At 35.7% G+C, this 19,052-nt stretch overlaps 3 protein-coding genes across 5 annotated transcripts; all 3 read right to left on the bottom strand.

Moving 5' to 3' along the window:
• Positions 1-4,826: 4,826 nt before the first annotated feature.
• LOC140760092 (deSI-like protein At4g17486) lies at positions 4,827-6,141 on the bottom strand. The gene is made up of 3 exons (XM_073096899.1): positions 5,733-6,141; positions 5,349-5,636; positions 4,827-5,256 (listed from the first exon to the last, which is right to left on the bottom strand). Exons 1-3 carry the CDS (start codon positions 5,863-5,865, stop codon positions 5,018-5,020), a joined length of 660 nt encoding a protein of 219 aa, XP_072953000.1. The 5' UTR covers positions 5,866-6,141; the 3' UTR covers positions 4,827-5,017.
• A 3,486-nt stretch (positions 6,142-9,627) lies between these two features.
• LOC140760091 (class V chitinase CHIT5a-like) lies at positions 9,628-12,397 on the bottom strand. Its single transcript, XM_073096898.1, has 3 exons — positions 11,557-12,397; positions 10,671-11,001; positions 9,628-9,776 (listed from the first exon to the last, which is right to left on the bottom strand). The coding sequence occupies exons 1-3, from the start codon at positions 12,346-12,348 to the stop codon at positions 9,754-9,756; spliced, it is 1,146 nt and encodes a 381-aa protein (XP_072952999.1). The 5' UTR covers positions 12,349-12,397; the 3' UTR covers positions 9,628-9,753.
• Positions 12,398-15,051: 2,654 nt separating this feature from the next.
• On the bottom strand, positions 15,052-17,637 carry LOC140760225 (uncharacterized). Of its 3 annotated transcripts, none has more exons than XM_073097087.1 (7): positions 17,505-17,637; positions 17,139-17,259; positions 16,147-16,458; positions 16,017-16,063; positions 15,862-15,924; positions 15,515-15,647; positions 15,052-15,436 (listed from the first exon to the last, which is right to left on the bottom strand). In XM_073097087.1, the coding sequence occupies exons 2-7, from the start codon at positions 17,245-17,247 to the stop codon at positions 15,414-15,416; spliced, it is 687 nt and encodes a 228-aa protein (XP_072953188.1). In that variant the 5' UTR covers positions 17,248-17,259; positions 17,505-17,637; the 3' UTR covers positions 15,052-15,413. The 3 variants fall into 3 exon arrangements, with proteins under 3 accessions (XP_072953188.1, XP_072953189.1, XP_072953190.1); XM_073097088.1 differs by having other exon boundaries at positions 17,502-17,629; XM_073097089.1 differs by lacking the exon at positions 15,052-15,436 and having other exon boundaries at positions 15,641-15,761.
• Between the last annotated feature and the right edge of the window lie 1,415 nt (positions 17,638-19,052).

The raw sequence follows: 19,052 nt of genomic DNA on the forward strand, positions 1-19,052 counted from the left end.
AAGTCGAACCATGAATATATAAATATAAATATATTTATTTGTTAAAATAGATTATATGGGTCATAAATGAATTATCATGTGGCATACATTTTTTAATTTATATAATTTTTAAATTTTAAATTATAAATGAGTTTAGTTAGGTTATAAAAAAGATTTTTTTTTTGGTTATAAATGAGTTTTTTTTTGTGTTATTAGTGAGTTTTTATGTGTGTTATAAATGAATTATTCGGGTCATCATTTAGTTATCGTGTTGTAAACGTATTAGTATGTCCGGTCATGACATGTTGATGTGTCAAATCATAAACGTATTACGTAAAAAATATAACATGACCTGATTATTAATTAGGTTAGACGGTTTGACCGTTTGTGACACGAATTCAATTAGACTAGATACAAACTTGTTTAAAAATTAGATTAAGTGTCGGTTTATAAAGTCGGGTCAATTTTTTCGTCCTAAACATATAATGTCCACTTTTTGTTTGGTTCATAGACAAACTATAAAATGAATGGTTGATTAAAAAAGGATAAGTATTGTATATAAATATAGGATAAAAATGATCTGAGTTGACCTTATGGCTTTTTATACAGTTTAATATAGACAAATATTTGTTATTTTTCTTTAAGAAAGAGGAAAATTCTAATTAGGATATAATTAAATATAAATTGCAATTATATTTTACAACTACTATATTATCTCCTTATAATTACTTGGAGAATTCCTTTGTAGTTTTATTTTACAACTGCTTAGAAATACCATCAGGTTATTAAATTTTATAGAATTAATTACATTTAGACATCCTAAACTATAAATCTCAAATACTCTTATAACAATAATTATTGTGTGATTGGTTTGATCCTCAAAATAATTTTTTACCTAGAGTTTAGGAATATTTTATAATATTTTATGTTTACGATTATCTTTTTACGCTTATTATTGATAGCATAAGTTGAATCATGTACTTGAAGGGGGAAATTAAATTAAAGCAAAATAGAACTCACTCAATAGCACAAGTCTTAAAAGTATTCTAATGTTCACATATCTCTATTGGGACTAAGGTCTAGTGGATAAATTCTTAGTCCTAAATGGACTATTAGTTAATATGAATAGATGGGCCCTCTAATGGACTTTTAACAGTTCAACTTTGGAAGTCCAATTGAACACTCAACAAGGCCATTAGTGTCAAGTAAATTTGCACTATGCCCTATTTATGTCTTAATCCTAACATTTTTCCATTTCTTTATGAGAAAAGATAAGCTCATTGCATGAATGGGGATTGGGCTGAATATATAGTGGTGCTCTTTTGGAACATCATATTGGCAGGATTGGCTTAGCCTAGCCTCATGAGTAAATGACTAAGTGTTGAGATTTGTGTTGCTCAATTGGAGGTGTCTTTCTAAATCTTACTATTTTATTTGGAGCTTAGACTATCAGTTTTCTTATAGATGGTTCACTTGTAAGCTTGATTGGAACTTATTATGATGGTTCTCTCGTACTAATTTCAATTATAGTGGATTTCATTTAATACACCAAAGTTGGTATTCTAGCTCTTCTTTAAAGGTTCATATAGTTTGTAGCATTCCTTTTATTTTTAGCTTGTAATTGTAATAGGTCTCTTGAGTAAAAATGAACCTCTCGAAGAAAATACTTACTAGCTCTTAGAATGCCCTAATTGCATATGAGAGACCGAATATATTGATTATCTCTTGATCTAACTATAAGATCACTAAAGAAATCCGCTATCAATTCACTTCTCGCATCTTTATTAATTTTTAAATTTGTGATAAAGTAGAATCCTTCATAATGTAATTTATCTAGTCTTACTCGTAAAGATCAAGAGTAGAATTTATAGCTCTTACCAACTAAAATAAACGTGTTTCAGTTTGAAGAAGTTTGTGTGTGGGATTCTCATTCTAACATACTTTATGTTGTTCGAAAGATATGGTTCCGAAAGACTATTCAATCGTGCACCTTTTTGAAGTCTGTAAGTGTTGGACTCTCGTTGGAATCTAAAAATAAAGTCAAATTTCTCAAGAGAGAAAAGATCGTGAAGAAGATTTATTCTTGTTGGAATAAGGCACGTATAAAGAAGATGGAATTATATTTAGGTGTTCAAAAGAACATTTCTCATTCAAATATGTTCCTTTAGGTAGTAAGGTTGGCTAAGAAATTAATTATCGGAATGAAACACATACAAGAAGTATGGTGTCTGAACGAGATTTTCTAAGGTTTCTTCAGTTATGAGTTTTTCAAGCTTTTCTTTTTGGAACTATAGAAAGGAGATCTTGCTGAAAAATATAACATAATTTCCCAAGGCCATTAAAATACTTTTGGAGAACATTGTGAGTGAGGTTGTGAGAATGAAATTGTGAGATTTTTTTATATCTTAGATTAAAATTTGTATTTCCAATTGTCTCAAGTGAGTATAATAACATTGATTTCATCCCATTTTCATCTTCCTTCGATATAGCTTAAAACTATTCTTTTATCATGTCAGAGTTCCTTCAAACATCAATAATATTGTCTGTTTGATTGTTGGTTTGAATGCCACTTGGAATACCAACATGATTGCCTATGCCTGCCTCTCTTGATGAACTCTATCATATTCTCAACTTGGTCTGCTTCCGAATCCTAAAGCGAGGACTATTTAGTTAGATAAAGATTGTGATCCATTTAAGCCATTTCTTCAGTGTTCTTACCCTTTGGACTAACTAGACTACCTTCCTCAAGTCTTAGTTTGTCACATGTCATGAGGCATTATAGTCCATGAGTTAAGGATACTAAGGCTATTGAGGAGTCTGACGATGCTGATGATGCTCTGACAGATGTTTCAACTTATGAGGAGAGCATAGTTAACTTCCTTTTGTATGTCTCAAATTGAGAAGTCCTTATCTGATCTCACATCATCCATGTAGTTAGTAGTTGTCTATGAATTTCACAGTCCATGCAGTAGTTAACTTCATCAAGGAATTGTTATAAATGACATTTACTCATATATCTAATGGTAGTGTCTATCACCTTCTTAGTATAACTTACATATTTTGATGTGTCTTATTATTTTCATAACTTTACTAGGTTATCATGTTTATTATTATCATTGCATAGTTATCACAATCTTCTCATATATGTGCATATGGTATATAAGTTATGTGTTTCAAAAGTCGAGGGCTTCGTATTAAAAATCGATTGTGCTATCTTGTACTAGGTTTATTGTATTCTTATAAATTTTGTAATCAAAGGAAATTTGATTTCGTCGCGAAGCAAAAAGAAACTTTATTAGTTTTTAAAATCGACAAATTTGTGATAAAACAGTCTTTCATAATATAATATTTCTAGTTGTACTTGTAAAGATCAATGATACAACAACCTTTAGCTCTTGGCAATCTAAATAAAGAAGTTTTAGTTTGAAGAAGTTTCTATTGTAGGATTTTCATTCGAATAGACTTAACGGTGTTTGAACAAGACTTAACGTAGAACATTGTAAATGGGGTTGTGAGAGTAAAATGTGAGGCTTTTCATATCTCATATTGATGGAGTTCGACTAGATTGAAGATTGTATTGGATGTTGTTTCAAGTCTTTTAACCTTAAGCACGAGCAAGGTTAGATACCAAGCAAAGGAAGTGATACATAGAATTGTCAGAATAACCAAGCCGACTTGAACTCGTCTCGATATGGTTCAAATTGATTGTTTTGTATTCTAATCTTATAGAGTTTAATTTTGAATTCATATCTTTTCCAAATGCATAAAGATTTACATTAGCTTATATATTTTTTTAGTTGAGCTAGGCCTTATTTTAAGCTTGAGTCGGTTCAAACTTAATCAATCTCAAAATAAGACTTGAATTAATTAAGACGTAAAATTGCTTATTGATTAGCTCATTTAGATTCAACATCAAAATTAACTCGAATTAAAATAATTTCAATTCAATCTTCATCACAAATCTAGGCTTAAAATTATTTTTAATACAAGATTATTCAATATGAGGCTCGATCAAGATCAGCTAAATTATACCCATAACAATGCATTGAGAGGGAATCATGCAAACAACATCCAAGATTAGTATGGATAATAATGATCAATTTGTAAACTATTTTATAACAACTGATAATTATATTATCTGCGTAGATCGATCTCATAGATAAGATAAGTAGTTTTCTTCCTTTGTTTGATAAGAGATTTTTCGGCATCAAATCTATTATATTTGTGTCTGCTCTTCAATATTAAAATATCTTAGTCATTGCTTAGATTCTAATTATGATTCATATAACTATATATATATACTTCCAATTTCTGGTACATGGCCTTCCACATAGGCTTATATTATTTCATTAAAATTCATCATTAGAGTACAACTTAACAAAGAGATTCAATAGATTAATAATACGTTTATGATCCAAATCCAGGAACGTTTTAAATCTTAAACCGGTTTAAAAATCTTAGCATCCTCTCTATCTATCTATCCATTTGGAGATCCTATTAAAACCCAAATCTAGTGGTCAACCTTTATTAGCCACCCCAAATCACATCCTCCAAGAGAATCTTTCGGCACTCATGTCGTGCTGACCTGGGCCACCGCTGGCCGGCTCCTCTACTGGCCGACCGGATCGCCGGTGGTCCCCAGCCACGACGGTGCACTATAACCGGCAGTCTCTGACTCCCGCACGTGTGCGTTTTAAGAGCGACCTGACCGCCGCTGTTGGCCTCCGAACAGCGGGAGACGACGACAGCTCAATGGAATGATGCCACGAATCCCGAATATTTCGCCTGGGACCCAACCCGAAAGTACGTGCTCACCTCACCCATTTTAGAGAAACAAAATCAAAACATTTTACGGACAAAGAACAGCTGTGGGAATTCAATTCCAACGGTTTCAAATTTCAAAAGGAAATAAAAATAATTTCCAACCGAATTCTTTTTTTAATTTTTAATTTGAATAAGAAAAGACAAGTGCCTTTTTTAGTGGAAATTTACCCCTAAATTCCACCGACAGCGGCGTCGGCGGCGCCGGGGCCGGAGATTAGACCTTGAATGCAGCGGGGGCTGACGTGAGCCCGACGAGAGAGGACGACGACGAGGACCTTCTACTCCTCCTGAGGCTTCTATTCCATATAGAAGAAGAGGCGATGCTGGGGTTTCTCGTCGAATTGCTCCTCAATCTCGCCTTCTCTTCTTGGCGGCTCCCGCTCCCGCTCCCCTCGTCCCCCGGCTGCCTCACCGCCGCTACGTGCACCGGCAGCACGCAATTGCAGAGGAACCCTTTAAATGCTCCCCCAATTCCGGTCAGAAAGACCGCACCATAGATCCAATCTTTAGCCAAAAAGGAGGAGAGAGTTTAAGGTGAAAATTACCGATTTTTGCGAGGCGATTGACCCAATTGGGGATCGGCTTCGACGTGAGCCGGAGGCAGGCGACGTTGCAGAAGTGGTTGCAGTTCTTGGAGATGAGGTTGTAGGTGTTCCCCGTGTACTCCACCGCCAGCTCCTCCATGAGAGCCCTCACCTCACGCGGGCCCAGATCCGTGAACCCGATAAGGATCGACTTCCGGAACGCGAACCCCGGGCACATCCGCGGCTCCGCCTCGAAGATCCCCGTCGTCGGGAGCTCGTGCGCGCCGTAGGCGTACTCCACCCCGTGCACTGGAGCCGAAACCCTAGCTCAATAAAACCCTAACAAAACCCTAATCTCGAGAAAAAGAAGAAGAAGGAGAAGGATTCTGACAATAAAGGCCTCACCTTGGACGCCGGAGTGGTAGACGCCGAGCCCGAGCCAGTACGCGTAGCCATTGATGGGGGTAAGGTCATAGACGTTGAGGTACACCGGAACTTCCCCTGGCCGCCGCTTCCGCGAGAATCCTCGGATGAACATCCTGCGGCGGAGATGGCTCGATCGGCGGTGTGGGGCGGGAATCCAAATTGGCGTATCACGGCGGCGGGGAGGGAGAAGGGAGAAGTTATTTTGGGGATAAACAACAAAAAGTTCGGGATCCGGGTCGCCTCGGCTTCGTTTCCGTCGCACCCGCTCTCTTCCTCTATCGTTCTTCCTCCCTCTCTAGTCTCTCTATATCTCTATTCCATCCAAGGGGAGAATAAATGAAGAATAATACGACGTTCTTATTCTCGGACGGTTACTGCGGGATCCGCTTATCGGGACTATTATACTACACTATTACTCCGTTTTGAGTTTACCGTTATCGCTGAACACCACCAGCTGTCGGTTGTGCGTGGGTAGGGGACACCGGCCATTGTAGGTCAACTGCTTTTAGGCTTTGAGTGAAGCCCACGCAAAGGGGGATATATATATATATATATATATCTTATTAGGCTTTTGATAGGCAAAGGGATAGTGGAAGGAAGGATTGCTCGCTATAATGGTGGCCATGCTGAGAGGGTACCGAAGCAAAATCATGCCTCCAGAGTCCAGCTGCTTTAAGGTAGATATTTAAATAAGGTGAATAATTATTGGTTAAGTCCATTTTTGACTTCACTTTTTTTCTTTTCCCTTTTTCTTTATTAAATTTTTATAAATTATATTTTATATTTTATTTATTTTATGATTTGTCCCATCTATGAAAATGTTATAATCCGACCTCTTTTTTTTTTTCTCTATAATTCTTATTTAAGGTCTCCGAGTTAACTTAGATGGTACTAAATAAAGAATACTATACTATCATATATATATATATATATATATAAGATAATTTATAAATATATAAATTACTCGAGCCTTCTTCACCCTATTTTTTTCTTCCCAAACAAAATAAATAATAAGAAAAGGAGGAGAAGGAGGGGAAGGGGGGAAGGTGAGAGAAAAGTGGCGGTGATGGCGATGATGACAGCGACAGTGGAGGAGGTAGGTTGAGAGGATGGTGCAACGATATAGAAAATGAGAAGGAATGCTGGAGGTATTTTAATAATTTGGTCGATGTTAGTTAGTTAAAATAATGTCAGGGTGTCAAATAAAAATAATAGGAGAAAATGATAAGTTGGGTTACAAAATCCTTAAAAACAATGTGCAAATTATAAATTATGTAAAATATATGGTATAATTTGTAAAAATCTCTTTTTTATAGATGAATTAGATTTTAGATATCGGCAACTTCTTAGTTAAGATTCGTGAATTATGATGGCAGTTAATCTTCTTGCTTAATCTATTACTCTAATCTAGATCTGGCTAATTAGATGTTTAGTTGTAGTGTAATAATTAGATTTGATAAAGTTAAAAAGAATACGAATAATAAGTGAAAATTGGTATAAATGCTCTTAATTTGATATTAAAATATTCTATTTCTCGTAGGCTACTTTGATGAGATAAGATATGTAGATAGATAGGTAGATAGATGGTAGAAGAGATGTGAGAGAAGATTTTATAAATAATTTTAACCAAATCAAGAGGAAAATTATAAAAATTAGACTTTTATATGAAAAGAAATTAAATAATGTCGGGGATAATTTGATGTTTAATTTCTAAGCTAGAGTAGCATTTCTTAATCTATAATAAGAAAAAAAAAATCCACGTGGGCCATAGAAAGAATGTTTTATGTCGACTAGAAATATGATAGCTAAAATGTCGATCCACGCTAATCTTTAAGCAAGAGTATTTATCACCGATACATATAAAACTTAGTTAAAGATATTTAGGTCATATATCGATAAGTATCGAGATATGGTTGGATGTGAATGATAATAAAAACAACATATTGGGTGCTTTTGATAAATTTTCCTACAAATATTCTTTCAATATTTTTATATAAATTTCAAGTAGTTCTATTGGCCCACCAAGATGCTATGAACTGTTCTAAGAACTTTATTAAATATTTCATACTTTATGAATATTTTTATTATGCTCCAAATAGTTCAATTATCAATTTATAAAACTTATTGTAGGACAGCTTTTAATTTTGTAAACAATTCATTAAATTATTCCTAAGCATCTCATTTCTTATTTGATAATTCCTGTCATTTGAAATCATCTTATTTTAAACCTACATTTAATAAATTATCTAATTATTCATCATGACTTGAATCAATGGGTTGGATATTCTAAATTTGACTATTTTTTACTATCGAATTTTTTAAATAGCACCTTACATTTTTTTTTATTAATTTCTTATTTTTAAAGATTTTATAATTAGCTCCCTCATTTTTTACTATAATTTTCGTATAACACTATAACCGTATTGAATTATTAAATATCTTTAAAATCATATCTCACCTTATTAAATCAAACTTTTTCCCCACTAAAGAGTAATTTAAGTACTTTAAAAAATTATCTTTAATATTATGATATAATACTTTTTAATTTGGAAATGGTTGATTTAATTAACTCAGAATATCATATAAAAATTATATAATAAAATAAGAATTTCAATTTCAAAATACTCACACACACAAGATGTTAGTTGAAAAATTAGAAATTACTCTTATAGAAAAAAGTATTTTTGATCAAATTTATTGATACACAAATAGCGAAATAAGATATAGAGGGATGACCTTAAACACAAGCTGTATAGTTGGTTAGAAAGACTGCACTACAATAGAAGCATAGTATCAAGCTTACAGGAATTACAAGCATTCATGTATGATTAGAAGTAGAAAAAGTTAGATTGTGATATCTTTGGAAACAAGCATTTCACTTGACAATCATCAACGGAATCACAAAAAGATCACAACAAGATGCTTGATGGGCCTAAAAATCTTTAACAAAAAATAGCCCTAGTAAGAACATAGACAGAAGAGAGTCGATGTCTTATAGCTCCGCATGAAGACACGACACAAACAACCTTGTAAAGGACCACCATAGATCCCAAAGAAGACAAAAAAAAGAGATAATAACAACAAAAAAAGCAGAAGGAGAAAAGGAGATAACGATGCAGTCCCGACAATGACAATGGTGATAGTAATGACAATAGGGAGAGGGAGTCAATGGAGAAGGGAGAAGAGAAAAATAAGGAGAAGCGAGACCTTCTTCACCGAGTAATTTGGGAGGCTAAAAAATCAGGAGAAGGAAATAAAGAAAAAGAAACGGAGGACAAAAGTTCTTATAGGATAATGGAAAAAATATTTCTCCTCTCCACTCTCCATCAACCAAACTGGCTAGAGGAGGGGAGTGGGAGAAGACCACCAACAATGGGAAGAGCTTTAGAATGAGGAGAATTTGTCTTGAAGCCCTAGCAAAGTTGAGTTGCTGGGGCCGTCTCTTGATCTTATATACATGACAACTTAAAAGCAGGTTAAGTTGTTAACTTATCGACCAACAATATATATCATCTCTTTTTTTCTAAAAAAAAAAATGGAAACGTAATGATATGCAATTAAAACGATGTTATTATAATTTAAATAAATAATTTATACAATAATAGCCCATCTAACCATTTGAGCATAATCTCATTGTCAATATTATGTACCATCTCTAAAGACATAATATGTGTAAACAATGTCAGTGAGATCTTAACATGACTCACAAAAATTTGGCTCTGATACATATTGACCTTAAATTTTAAGTTCTTACATAGCATATATATATATATAGTTATATACCAATAAAGTTACATGCCTTAATAATATGAACAAAATAAGCATTATATAAAAGTAAACCACATAAATCAAAAGGAACAACAACAAGCAACAGTTAAGAGAACTTGAGATTATAGCAAGCAATCTGGAACCCTGTAGACAAGTAAACAATATCTTTTATTACAACAACAATAGTCTGAAAGAGGAAAAATAATTTTCCAGCAAGAGAGAAACACCATGCTCAATGTCCCCATGCTTTCCAAGCTGTTTCAACCAAAGAATGGATAGTTAATTAGATCATCTTACATTGTTATACCATTCAAATTAAGTGCTTACTTTCTTCAAGAACATGAAATAATAAAATTGAACTTTAACTATCCATTTAAAGCTACTTCCTTTTGTAAAGAATAAACCTTATCCGCATCTAGCCAACGATGAAAATGCCGAGCGAAAATAGGTTAAAGCTAATAATGTATATCATATCTTTAGTAAACTTACTCATGTATGATCTTATACACCACATATGGACATATTAAAGATAATAAATAATAGAGAACACGGATTTAATGGATTTAATGGGGTTAACCGAGGTATGAATTCTAAATCCTAGAAAGTTAGGCTCTAATACTATATTAGTATCTTCCTCCGAAAAAAAAGAAATATTATATTAGATAATGAGTTGATCTAAAAATTAAATTGTTAAATAACAAATTATATATATATATATATATATATATATAAATGACATACAAATATTCTAATTAGGGTTTCGCTCAAGTGAACAAATTACTGTCGGCTTTGATGAACATAAAATTATGAATAATACTTTGATTGTCCTAATTTGTCTACCTTAAAATTCTATTGATGATATGAAGGGTATTTTGATCATATAGCAACTTGCTTAGGATGGAAAATAGTGATGCTAATGATAGTAGAAGTATTTTGATCATATATGTACCGTTAGTTTGGATTAAAAATCTAACAATTATAATTTAATTTAGAACACAGAAAAGTTAAGTGCTTAAATTTAAAGCACAGATGTGAAAATTAAAATTAGATCAAACCACAAGATATAAAATTTAATTTGCTAAAAGAAAATATTTTGCTAGTTAGTTAATGTTGTGAGACAATTTATATATATTGTTGCATAGTGCTTACCTCCTTCGGAGATGCTCCAATCCTTATCATACCCAATAGCCCAGAAGAAGTATCCACCAAGCCCCAATCCCTTTGCATACTCAATCTTCTTCCCAACCGATCTCAGATCATCATAACCAATCCAGTTATCCCCAGCATAAGAGTAAACCCCTACAACCATTTTATCGAACACTACATGGGCATTCTTTTCCTTGTTATAATCCACCACTTCGGCATATCTCATCGCCCCATCCTCCCCGGAGCCTACACCGACCGCCGCCGCACCGATCCCGTGCTCCGCCGGGTTCTTGAGCCGCCACGTCCGCCCATAAAGCGGCAAGCCAATCACCACCTATTACAACATATATAGAGATAGGATTAAACTCCCCAAACTTTTAGATAAATTGTATTTTACCCACTATGGTTAAGTCTAAATTTACTTTCATCTTATATAGTTTCACTGGTGCTACTTTACTCTCTTATATTTATATCTAAATTAAAATTATTCTTTTTTATTATATTTAACTAAATTATGTATTTATTATAAATAAAATTATAGAAATTTAGATAAATTTTTCAACGCATCTAAAAATAATATCAATCAGATTTCAGACAATAAAAATATAACAAAATATTAAGTATATATATATTATATATATCTTTAATATTTAAAATTTAATATATATATCCAATCCTCGATAACCTTGTATTTAAGGAGTATCTTCAATTTGTGATTTGATTAAATATAATAAAAATAATAATTGTTGGTAAATTTAGGCTTAGCTTATTTCCCCCCAAAAAGATAAAAAGATAAAGAGGGATAAGTATAGCAGGGATGAGATATTAGAATTAATGAAAAGGCAGGGTGTAAATTGCAACATTCGAAGAATTTGTTGGTCAAAATAACCTTTTCCGCCGGCACGCCCGCCGCCACCCATGACTTCAACCCGTAGCTCCCACTAACGTTGCTGGCCGAATCATAGAGCGCAGCGTGCTCCCCGGTCGCCGACGTGTCCCACGAGCCGTGGAAGTCAAAGCACATGGCGTTGACCCAATCCAGCGACGCCGCGATCGCCGCCGCTGGGTAAGCCCGCGGCACGTCCCCCGGCAAGAAGAACCTCTGCGCGAAGTAAACCGCCGCCGTCAGCAGCAGCCGCGGCCTCCCCGTGGCGGCCGCCTCCTTCTCCACCGCCGCGCGCCACTCGACGAACAGCTCCCCGAGGTCCGACATCTGCGCCGGGTTCGCGGGGAACTCCCAGTCCAAGTCAACGCCGTCGAGGTCATAACGACGAGCGACGGAGATCGTCGACTGGATAAAAACCGCCCGACTCGACGGAGCGGAGGCCAACTTTTCAAAGACGGTAGTGTTGGCGCCGCCGCCGCCGATGGAGAGGAGGGTCTTGACGGGCTTGGCGCAGAGGGAGGAGGAGAAGTTGGCGAGGATGGTGGCGTCGGAGGAAGAGATGGTGAGTTGGAAGGTGGAGGGGTCCGGCTCGGCGAAGGCAAAGAGGACGTGGGTGAAGAGAGAAGGGTTGATGGAGGAGGGAGGGAAGGAAGGGTAGAGCCATGAAGGGTAGTAACCAGCTTTGATTGGGGTTTGAGGGATGGAGGTGTGAGGTCTTGCACTAATGGAGGTGGAAAGGAAGAGGAGGGTTGTGAGGAGAAGCATGGATGTGCATGTAATCCTCCTCCTATCCATTACTTAGTTTGTTTGTGGAGAGAGAGAGAGAGGGAGAGATTTAAGATATTAAGGCTTTTGGTGTTGTAATAGGAGTCATGTTTTGTATGTGTATTAGCCATTTAATTAGTATATGTTGACTTGGTATATATTTTTAAGTATTGGATTAGGTTAGGTTAAGCTCACCAAAGTGCTATTGGCCTAAACTTAGTAGGAATTTAAAATAAAGGATATCTAACCTATTAAAAGCATACGATGATATATATGTTATTGAGATTAGAACGCAGGAATATTCGTGTGTAATACGAGCATTTTTAACTGTATGACACACTAGTTATAAACCAAAGCAAATAATGAGTTCTATCCGTCGTTAAGGTTTTCTAAAGCAATTAAGATAGAGAACTCGTCTAAGCTTTTCTTACAACAGCGGAGAAGGAGAGTTTTTTAAATCTCATAGAAAAATATTCGAAGGTTATATTGTGGTTGATATTTAGTAAAATTTTTATCAGATAACACTATATACTATACGAATGATTTTTAAAAATCTTAGTTACCTAAAGAGCAATTTTTTTTTTTTTTTTTTTTTTTGAAAGACCACAATTCCAATTAAGTCCAGCATTTTAATCTAACCTTTGAATACTAGACTAGAAGCTCACTTAGGGTGTAATTTCCATGGTGTGCATTGACTGCTTGTTATTAGTCTCACTTAATGCTGAGATGCTTTATGTCTCACAGAGTTTTGGCTTGTTGTATAGCTTATGAATGATCCATGTACAACTCCACTCTGTTGTAAAAGTTCTTACTCACAGGCATGTACAGTGCAGCCTGGATTGCAGAACTTCCCACAGTTGGTTACTTGAAGAAAAAAGATTGAGTTTTTGACCTGCTGTTTCTGCTACAGTAAATTAATCTTCCCAAAACTAGAATACTATTCAAACTATTTTTTAAACCAGTACGACAGTAAAATCGCTGTCTCAGATAGCATCATTCTTAGTAAAATGATATGTTTTTCAATAGGTTAAAAGATTATCAAAATTTTGCACTTGGTCATAAAATATGTTGGTTGTGAAGATATAGAAAAGATATATAAAATGGAATGTCGTAATTATTCCTCTTAATCGATTGCGCTCAAAATCGCAACATAAAGATCATAACTCTTCTATATTTTAATTTCAAGTTTATTATATAATAATTTATAATTATAAAAAAAAAATTAGACAACCGTTTTTTAGTATATTAAAAACTTAATTCATCTCTTAAGAATCGTTGTCTCGGACGGTGATTTCGTATGTTGTATTGTAGCAATACTTTAGTCAAATACTCTCAAAAATTCGTGCAGAGATTTCAAAAGATTTGGCATTCAATCAATGGCTTCCAAGGCATCAGTTTGTTACTAATGGAGTGATGTCACTGGGAGTCGTCGAGCCTCCTCTGTCTTTGGCATTGGAGGCTTTTTTAAAGGTTTGTTGCTAGTGGAGACTGGAGTGCATGTCTCTAGTGCTGAATTGAAGGGAGTGGTGTCTCTAGTTGATTCAAGAAAGATAGTGGAGTCTGGAAAGTTATTCACTGGCCTGCAAATTTTCATGGAGTCATGCTGTCATGGGGACCTCAATCTCCTTCACTGGCCGGCAAATTTGACAAATTTGAGCAAGGCATAGGTTATAGGTTTAATTTGAGTATTCTCATGTCTTTATTATCGGTCATATATGACAGAGATTATAGGTTTAACGTTTCTCGTGAATATTAGAATTTGTAACGCCTATTTGGTCGATATTTTATTAAAATGTTATATGCATATAATTTGAGATTATTATTTTTTATTTTAGAGTTAATTATATTTAGAGTTTTATAAATTATCACTTTTTTTTTAATATTTTTTATAGACTATTTTTTTATGTCACATAAAAGTAACTCAAATACTTTCTTTAAATTTTCGTTATCTTTTCATCTCTAGGTTTTCATACGTAAGTCGTGTGAATAACTAACTATGTAATTTATTTATATATATATTTTAAAAGAGCAAAAAGAATTTTAATCTACTAAAATACCCTTTATCTTTTTAGAGGGATATTTTGTCCAGCTTTTTCCATCTTTGATATTAATGGGATGAGACATTTTCAATAGTTTAAAGAATTTATATGTTATAAAACAAGTTCACTGAGGTATATGAAATAGTATGATAATTTATAGAGTCTAAGTGTAATTTTTTTTAAAAAAATTTATGAAAGGATTGATCTAATTATCTAATTTATATATATCCAGAAGGGCTAGATTTTTTTTATCTAGACTATAGGCTCATAATTATAAAAATGATAATGATAATTAAGATGCTCGATAAATATATTTATTCAGACATAGTTTAATCTGATCAGAAGGAAATAACTTGGGTTGAATAAAATGGCTTGTGGTAATTATAGTTGTACATTTGTACCTCAATACTTAAATATCTTCATGGAAATAAGATGAGAAATTAGGGACTCCTGGACAATATTATAATGTAAATTTAACTATCTCTCCTGTTGCTATTATCAGAGGCATACATAGCTGCAATGTGATGCAAGAAATGCATGCTTACAATCACATTTTTCTGAAGAAATGTGCTCCATTTAGCATATTTATAACACTCTTAGAAGTGACCAATCATCTCTAATCAATCGTTGGAATGACAAAGATTTACGACGGTTGCCAGCATCGTAAGGAATACCACAACGAAGCCCAAGTAAATTGCATAAAAGTAACTGCCTGTATCTGGAAGTCAGGAACTGAAGATTTATAGGAAAAGTCAATTACAATGTTGATCTGTCATTGAAATCACAAGATGCGAGAACTAGTGACAGAATATAACATAACAAGTACAACAGTTGCAACTCTCAAGATTTTTACAACATTTTTACAGGGGAATAAACAATCCTCCTGATTAGATTTTCATAGTTCCATCTTCGAGGGGAAGTTTTCAGGCATATCCACTAGTCAAACTAGTTTCCGTCTACTAAAATATTATCCTGAAACAAAGCACCTCTGATCTTTAGATGCATTAAAAATAATGTTTCTCCAATCAAGATGATGTTACCGACGATACTGTCAAATTAGGAGGCATCATCTCCAGATTCTGAGAATTGCCAATTGGAGAACATTAGAAAAAGGCAAAGCTAGTGGTTATTATTGAGCAAATGAAACAGCTATTTACCATGAATTGCCTCCAAGTTTTCTTCTTTGTACACTCCAAGGGGTGAGCCACGCACGGATAAAAGCATCTCGCCATTCTGGGGCAACCTTAGAGTTTTTGGCGTCATGCCAAAAGAAAGACGATTACTCATGGCCTGCAAGAAGCATGATTCTCACCAAACATGAAAAAGAAAGAATAAAGTAGAACTTAGCTTTCATGATTTGTCCTGTAAATGCTACAGGAAGGGGAAATATAGAAGCATCTGCAACTATCATAAGAAACATTTGATCCATATTGTGATCATATGTAAAGTATTATAAATCCATCACAGTAGTAGCACATGAAAATATGTTAAAGAAATTACAAACCCCAGGAGTCTGAAAAGCCTCTCTTGCTCCTGCCATTTGATTTTCGGAATATTCGCCCAAGCCCTTGAAGCCACAAAGAAATTACCTTTTTAAGAACAGTGAATAAAGTGAACATAAGTATCTAAAATCATTAGTTCAAAAAAACATGATCTTACAAAATCAGGAATGTGCAAGTTGGCAGCTTCTAAGAAGTTCTTCTTCACTGCAAGGATTGTACCAATTAACAGTAAATCTAAATATGCAGAGTCCAGAATGTAGTGCGTTCATGGAAAAGCTCATGCCAACCTGAGTTCACTGAAAACTGAAGACCATGAACAGCTGAAAGTTTGGCAGCATTCCCAAGTGAAATATGCATATCCCTGTCATCCACATCTTTTCCAGGTATATAACCATCTCTATCATTCCACGTCAACTCAAATATCTTGTACTTTTCGTTTCTTATAATTGTTAGGTTGGACAAGTTTTCCTGGAAAAACTTTAATGCCGGTGTCTCCATCTGTTCATTGCTGATGTAGGAGCGCAACAATCGCAACCGAGAGAGCAAGTTCTCAGTCTCTGCCTCACAAATAGCGTGAATAGCAGCAACTCGACGTTCAACTATTCACATGGGAAATAAGATTAGCATACCTGAATGTTAACATGGACAAGAAATGTATGAGCAATAAATTGACAAACTCCTAGCAAACAACTAACTTTCATAGGGGAAGATAACTTAGCATAGAGTTAAAATAGACAATAAAAAGGTCCTATCAGTTTTATCAACACCTTGCACACTAATTAACAAATGAAAAATCAAATATATGGTTCAGCAAATTTATCAAACTTATCATGCATTCCCAAGATGTAAGAAAATTGACTAATAATAGAAGTAACAAGAATTAGATGACCAGGACAACTAGCTCACAAACAGGTATACTAGGGAAGGCATCAGAGAAGCAACAAAGGTATAGTAGTACATCATTAAAGCTCTGTAACTTCACAATCTAATTTGCTTTCTAAGTCTAATTATGTACATGCCAGAATCTTCTCAGACTATATTGCAACTAGGTTGCCATATTAACAAAGCCGCTTAGGATCTGCTTGAGTCCAGCTCAATATTAGACTCGGTTAACCTTATCTGGAGCTCAAATGTTCATGCTCAACCAGTCTTCTCAGGCTCAAAATTAATTTCAGGAAGATTAGCAACACTAATTGGATGAAAGGTTCAATATAGAATAAGAAAATTAAACTACAAAAGGAAAGGGAGAATTGGAAGCAATCTAGATCTATAACGGTACCTTCCCGCTCATTGAATGATTGCCCCCTGTCTTCAAATTGCACAGTGCTTCTCTCATTCGCCCTCGACTGTGATACTTTGGCTGCTCTCTTCCTTCCTCTTCGCACCATTGCCAGTACTCACTGTGAAGAGGAGGGGGAGAGAGAGAGAGAGAGAGAGCAGCAATGTAAAAAAGGCAGCCACATAGAAATAAGCAAAGTAAGATTTATACAACTATCCTTGTGATGCAGTTCACAAGTATATGTTTCCAATAAGCAATGTACATTCCAACGATGCCCGTGCCGACCGCCGGCCAGCACGGCACGGCACGGCACGTGCCGCGGCACTTGCCGGCCGTGCCGTAAGAAAAGGAGAGAAAATGTACCACCTTGGCCGTCGCCGTCGTCGCTGGCCTTCGCCGTCGCCGATCGCCGATCGCCGACGCCGTCGCCGCTCCCGGTCGCTCACGTCGGGTGCCCTAGCTGAGGGAGGGGAAGAAAGAGATCGAGAGAGAGAGAGAGAGAGAGAGAGAGAGGGGTGGGTTTTTATCGGTTAAAAACTTAAGTTGCGGACCCGGATCCGGATCCGGATCCGCAACTTAAGTTTTTAACCGATAAAAACCCACCCCTCTCTCTCTCTCTCTCTCTCGATCTCTTTCTTCCCCTCCCTCAGCTAGGGCACCCGGCGACGGCGACCAGGCCAGCGACGACGGCGACAGTGAGCTCGACGACGAGGTCGATGGCGAAGCTATTAGGAGGGGGCACCCCTCGTGCCACGTGCCGGTATGCCGCCGGCACGGCAGGTGCCGACGGCCATCCTTAATACAAAATAGCATGGCAGTTCGTGCAGTAATGAAAGTACCTGTTCTACAGAGTGTTTGTCCACGAAGAGAGGCCCAGTGACGAAGTCGTAAGACATTCTCCTCATTCTCCCAAACTTCACTATCTCTTTTACAGTTAAATTCTCTCCATGAAGTTGTTCCACTCATCTATTACAAAAAATTGATTATGATAACCCCTCAACTGAAGTTACTGATGGACATGCTATTTTGTACTACCCCAAGCAGAAGGGGGGAAAGGATGTAGCTTCAAACCTGGAAAGATCTTTTGAAGGTAAAATATGATTGATACACCATCTTCATTCTCCAGATCAGGATCATTTCTCGAATAGACAGTCTCCTCACTATAGTAAGGGGTCATGACACTGCAAAGGTAATCCAGAATATGAATGACTTCTTAAAAATGTTCACTGAAATAGTTTACTCTTCTTGATCAAAGTATATCATAAACAATGAAAGAAATACCCAATGCAATTTCTGATACTTGGCAAGTTTTCCTCCGGCACAGAGAGAGAGAGAGAGAGAGAGAGAGAGAGAGTGAGAGGGGTACCTGCGTGGTTGGAGCCGCTGGAAATATCACACTATGGCGTGGCGGCAGGGGGTCGGACGGCTTGTCGGAGAGAGAGGAGGAGGGGAGGGGGGAAGGATAAATGAAAGGTATTCGAGGTTGGGTCTCAATCTTTCTTCCTCTCCCCTTCCCTCCAAATTTCTTTTTGCTTGTTCCTATCAATCTCTCTTGCTCCCATTAATCCCTATCAACCACTCAATTCCCATGAACCCCACATATATGCATGCATATGAAGTTATGAACATAGAGCCAATTTATAAAATCAACTTTTATTTTAACAGTATAACCCTCTATAAGAACTATGATAGTTCAAGAGGTCTTAATGTCATGTTTTTTTTCCCTTTAGCGAGTATAAGTGATAATAGGCTATAGTTCAAGAGGTTAGATATAATTTAGCCTTGAAATGAACATATTGAAAGTTTAAGCACTATCGAAAACGCTTAAACTTTATCGTTCTTTTTTCCCACCCAATGAGAGATCACAAATACTTTCTCAAAAAAAAGAGAAAAATAATTCTGATAAAACAAGTT

This window comes from Typha angustifolia, chromosome 5 (genome assembly GCF_048772165.1).
Source record: "Typha angustifolia cultivar Huaian chromosome 5, ASM4877216v1, whole genome shotgun sequence".
Lineage (NCBI taxonomy): Eukaryota > Viridiplantae > Streptophyta > Magnoliopsida > Poales > Typhaceae > Typha > Typha angustifolia.

Bases quoted from the DNA above. Each gene is read 5' to 3' on its own strand.
- LOC140760092 (XM_073096899.1), bottom strand. From the start codon at position 5,865: ATGTTCATCCGAGGATTCTCGCGGAAGCGGCGGCCAGGGGAAGTTCCG. The intron at 5,637-5,732 runs GTGAGGCCTTTA...TTTCGGCTCCAG, and splicing joins CTACCACTCCGGCGTCCAAG to TGCACGGGGTGGAGTACGCC. The intron at 5,257-5,348 runs GTAATTTTCACC...GAGCATTTAAAG, and splicing joins CAATCGCCTCGCAAAAATCG to GGTTCCTCTGCAATTGCGTG.
- LOC140760091 (XM_073096898.1), bottom strand. From the start codon at position 12,348: ATGGATAGGAGGAGGATTACATGCACATCCATGCTTCTCCTCACAACC. The intron at 11,002-11,556 runs GTTATTTTGACC...ATGTTGTAATAG, and splicing joins CGGGCGTGCCGGCGGAAAAG to GTGGTGATTGGCTTGCCGCT. The intron at 9,777-10,670 runs GTAAGCACTATG...TGGTTGAAACAG, and splicing joins TTGGAGCATCTCCGAAGGAG to CTTGGAAAGCATGGGGACAT.
- LOC140760225 (XM_073097087.1), bottom strand. From the start codon at position 17,247: ATGGTGCGAAGAGGAAGGAAGAGAGCAGCCAAAGTATCACAGTCGAGG. The intron at 16,459-17,138 runs GTACCGTTATAG...CCATGTGAATAG, and splicing joins ATCATTCAATGAGCGGGAAG to TTGAACGTCGAGTTGCTGCT. The intron at 15,925-16,016 runs GTAAGATCATGT...TGTGGCTTCAAG, and splicing joins ACTTGCACATTCCTGATTTT to GGCTTGGGCGAATATTCCGA.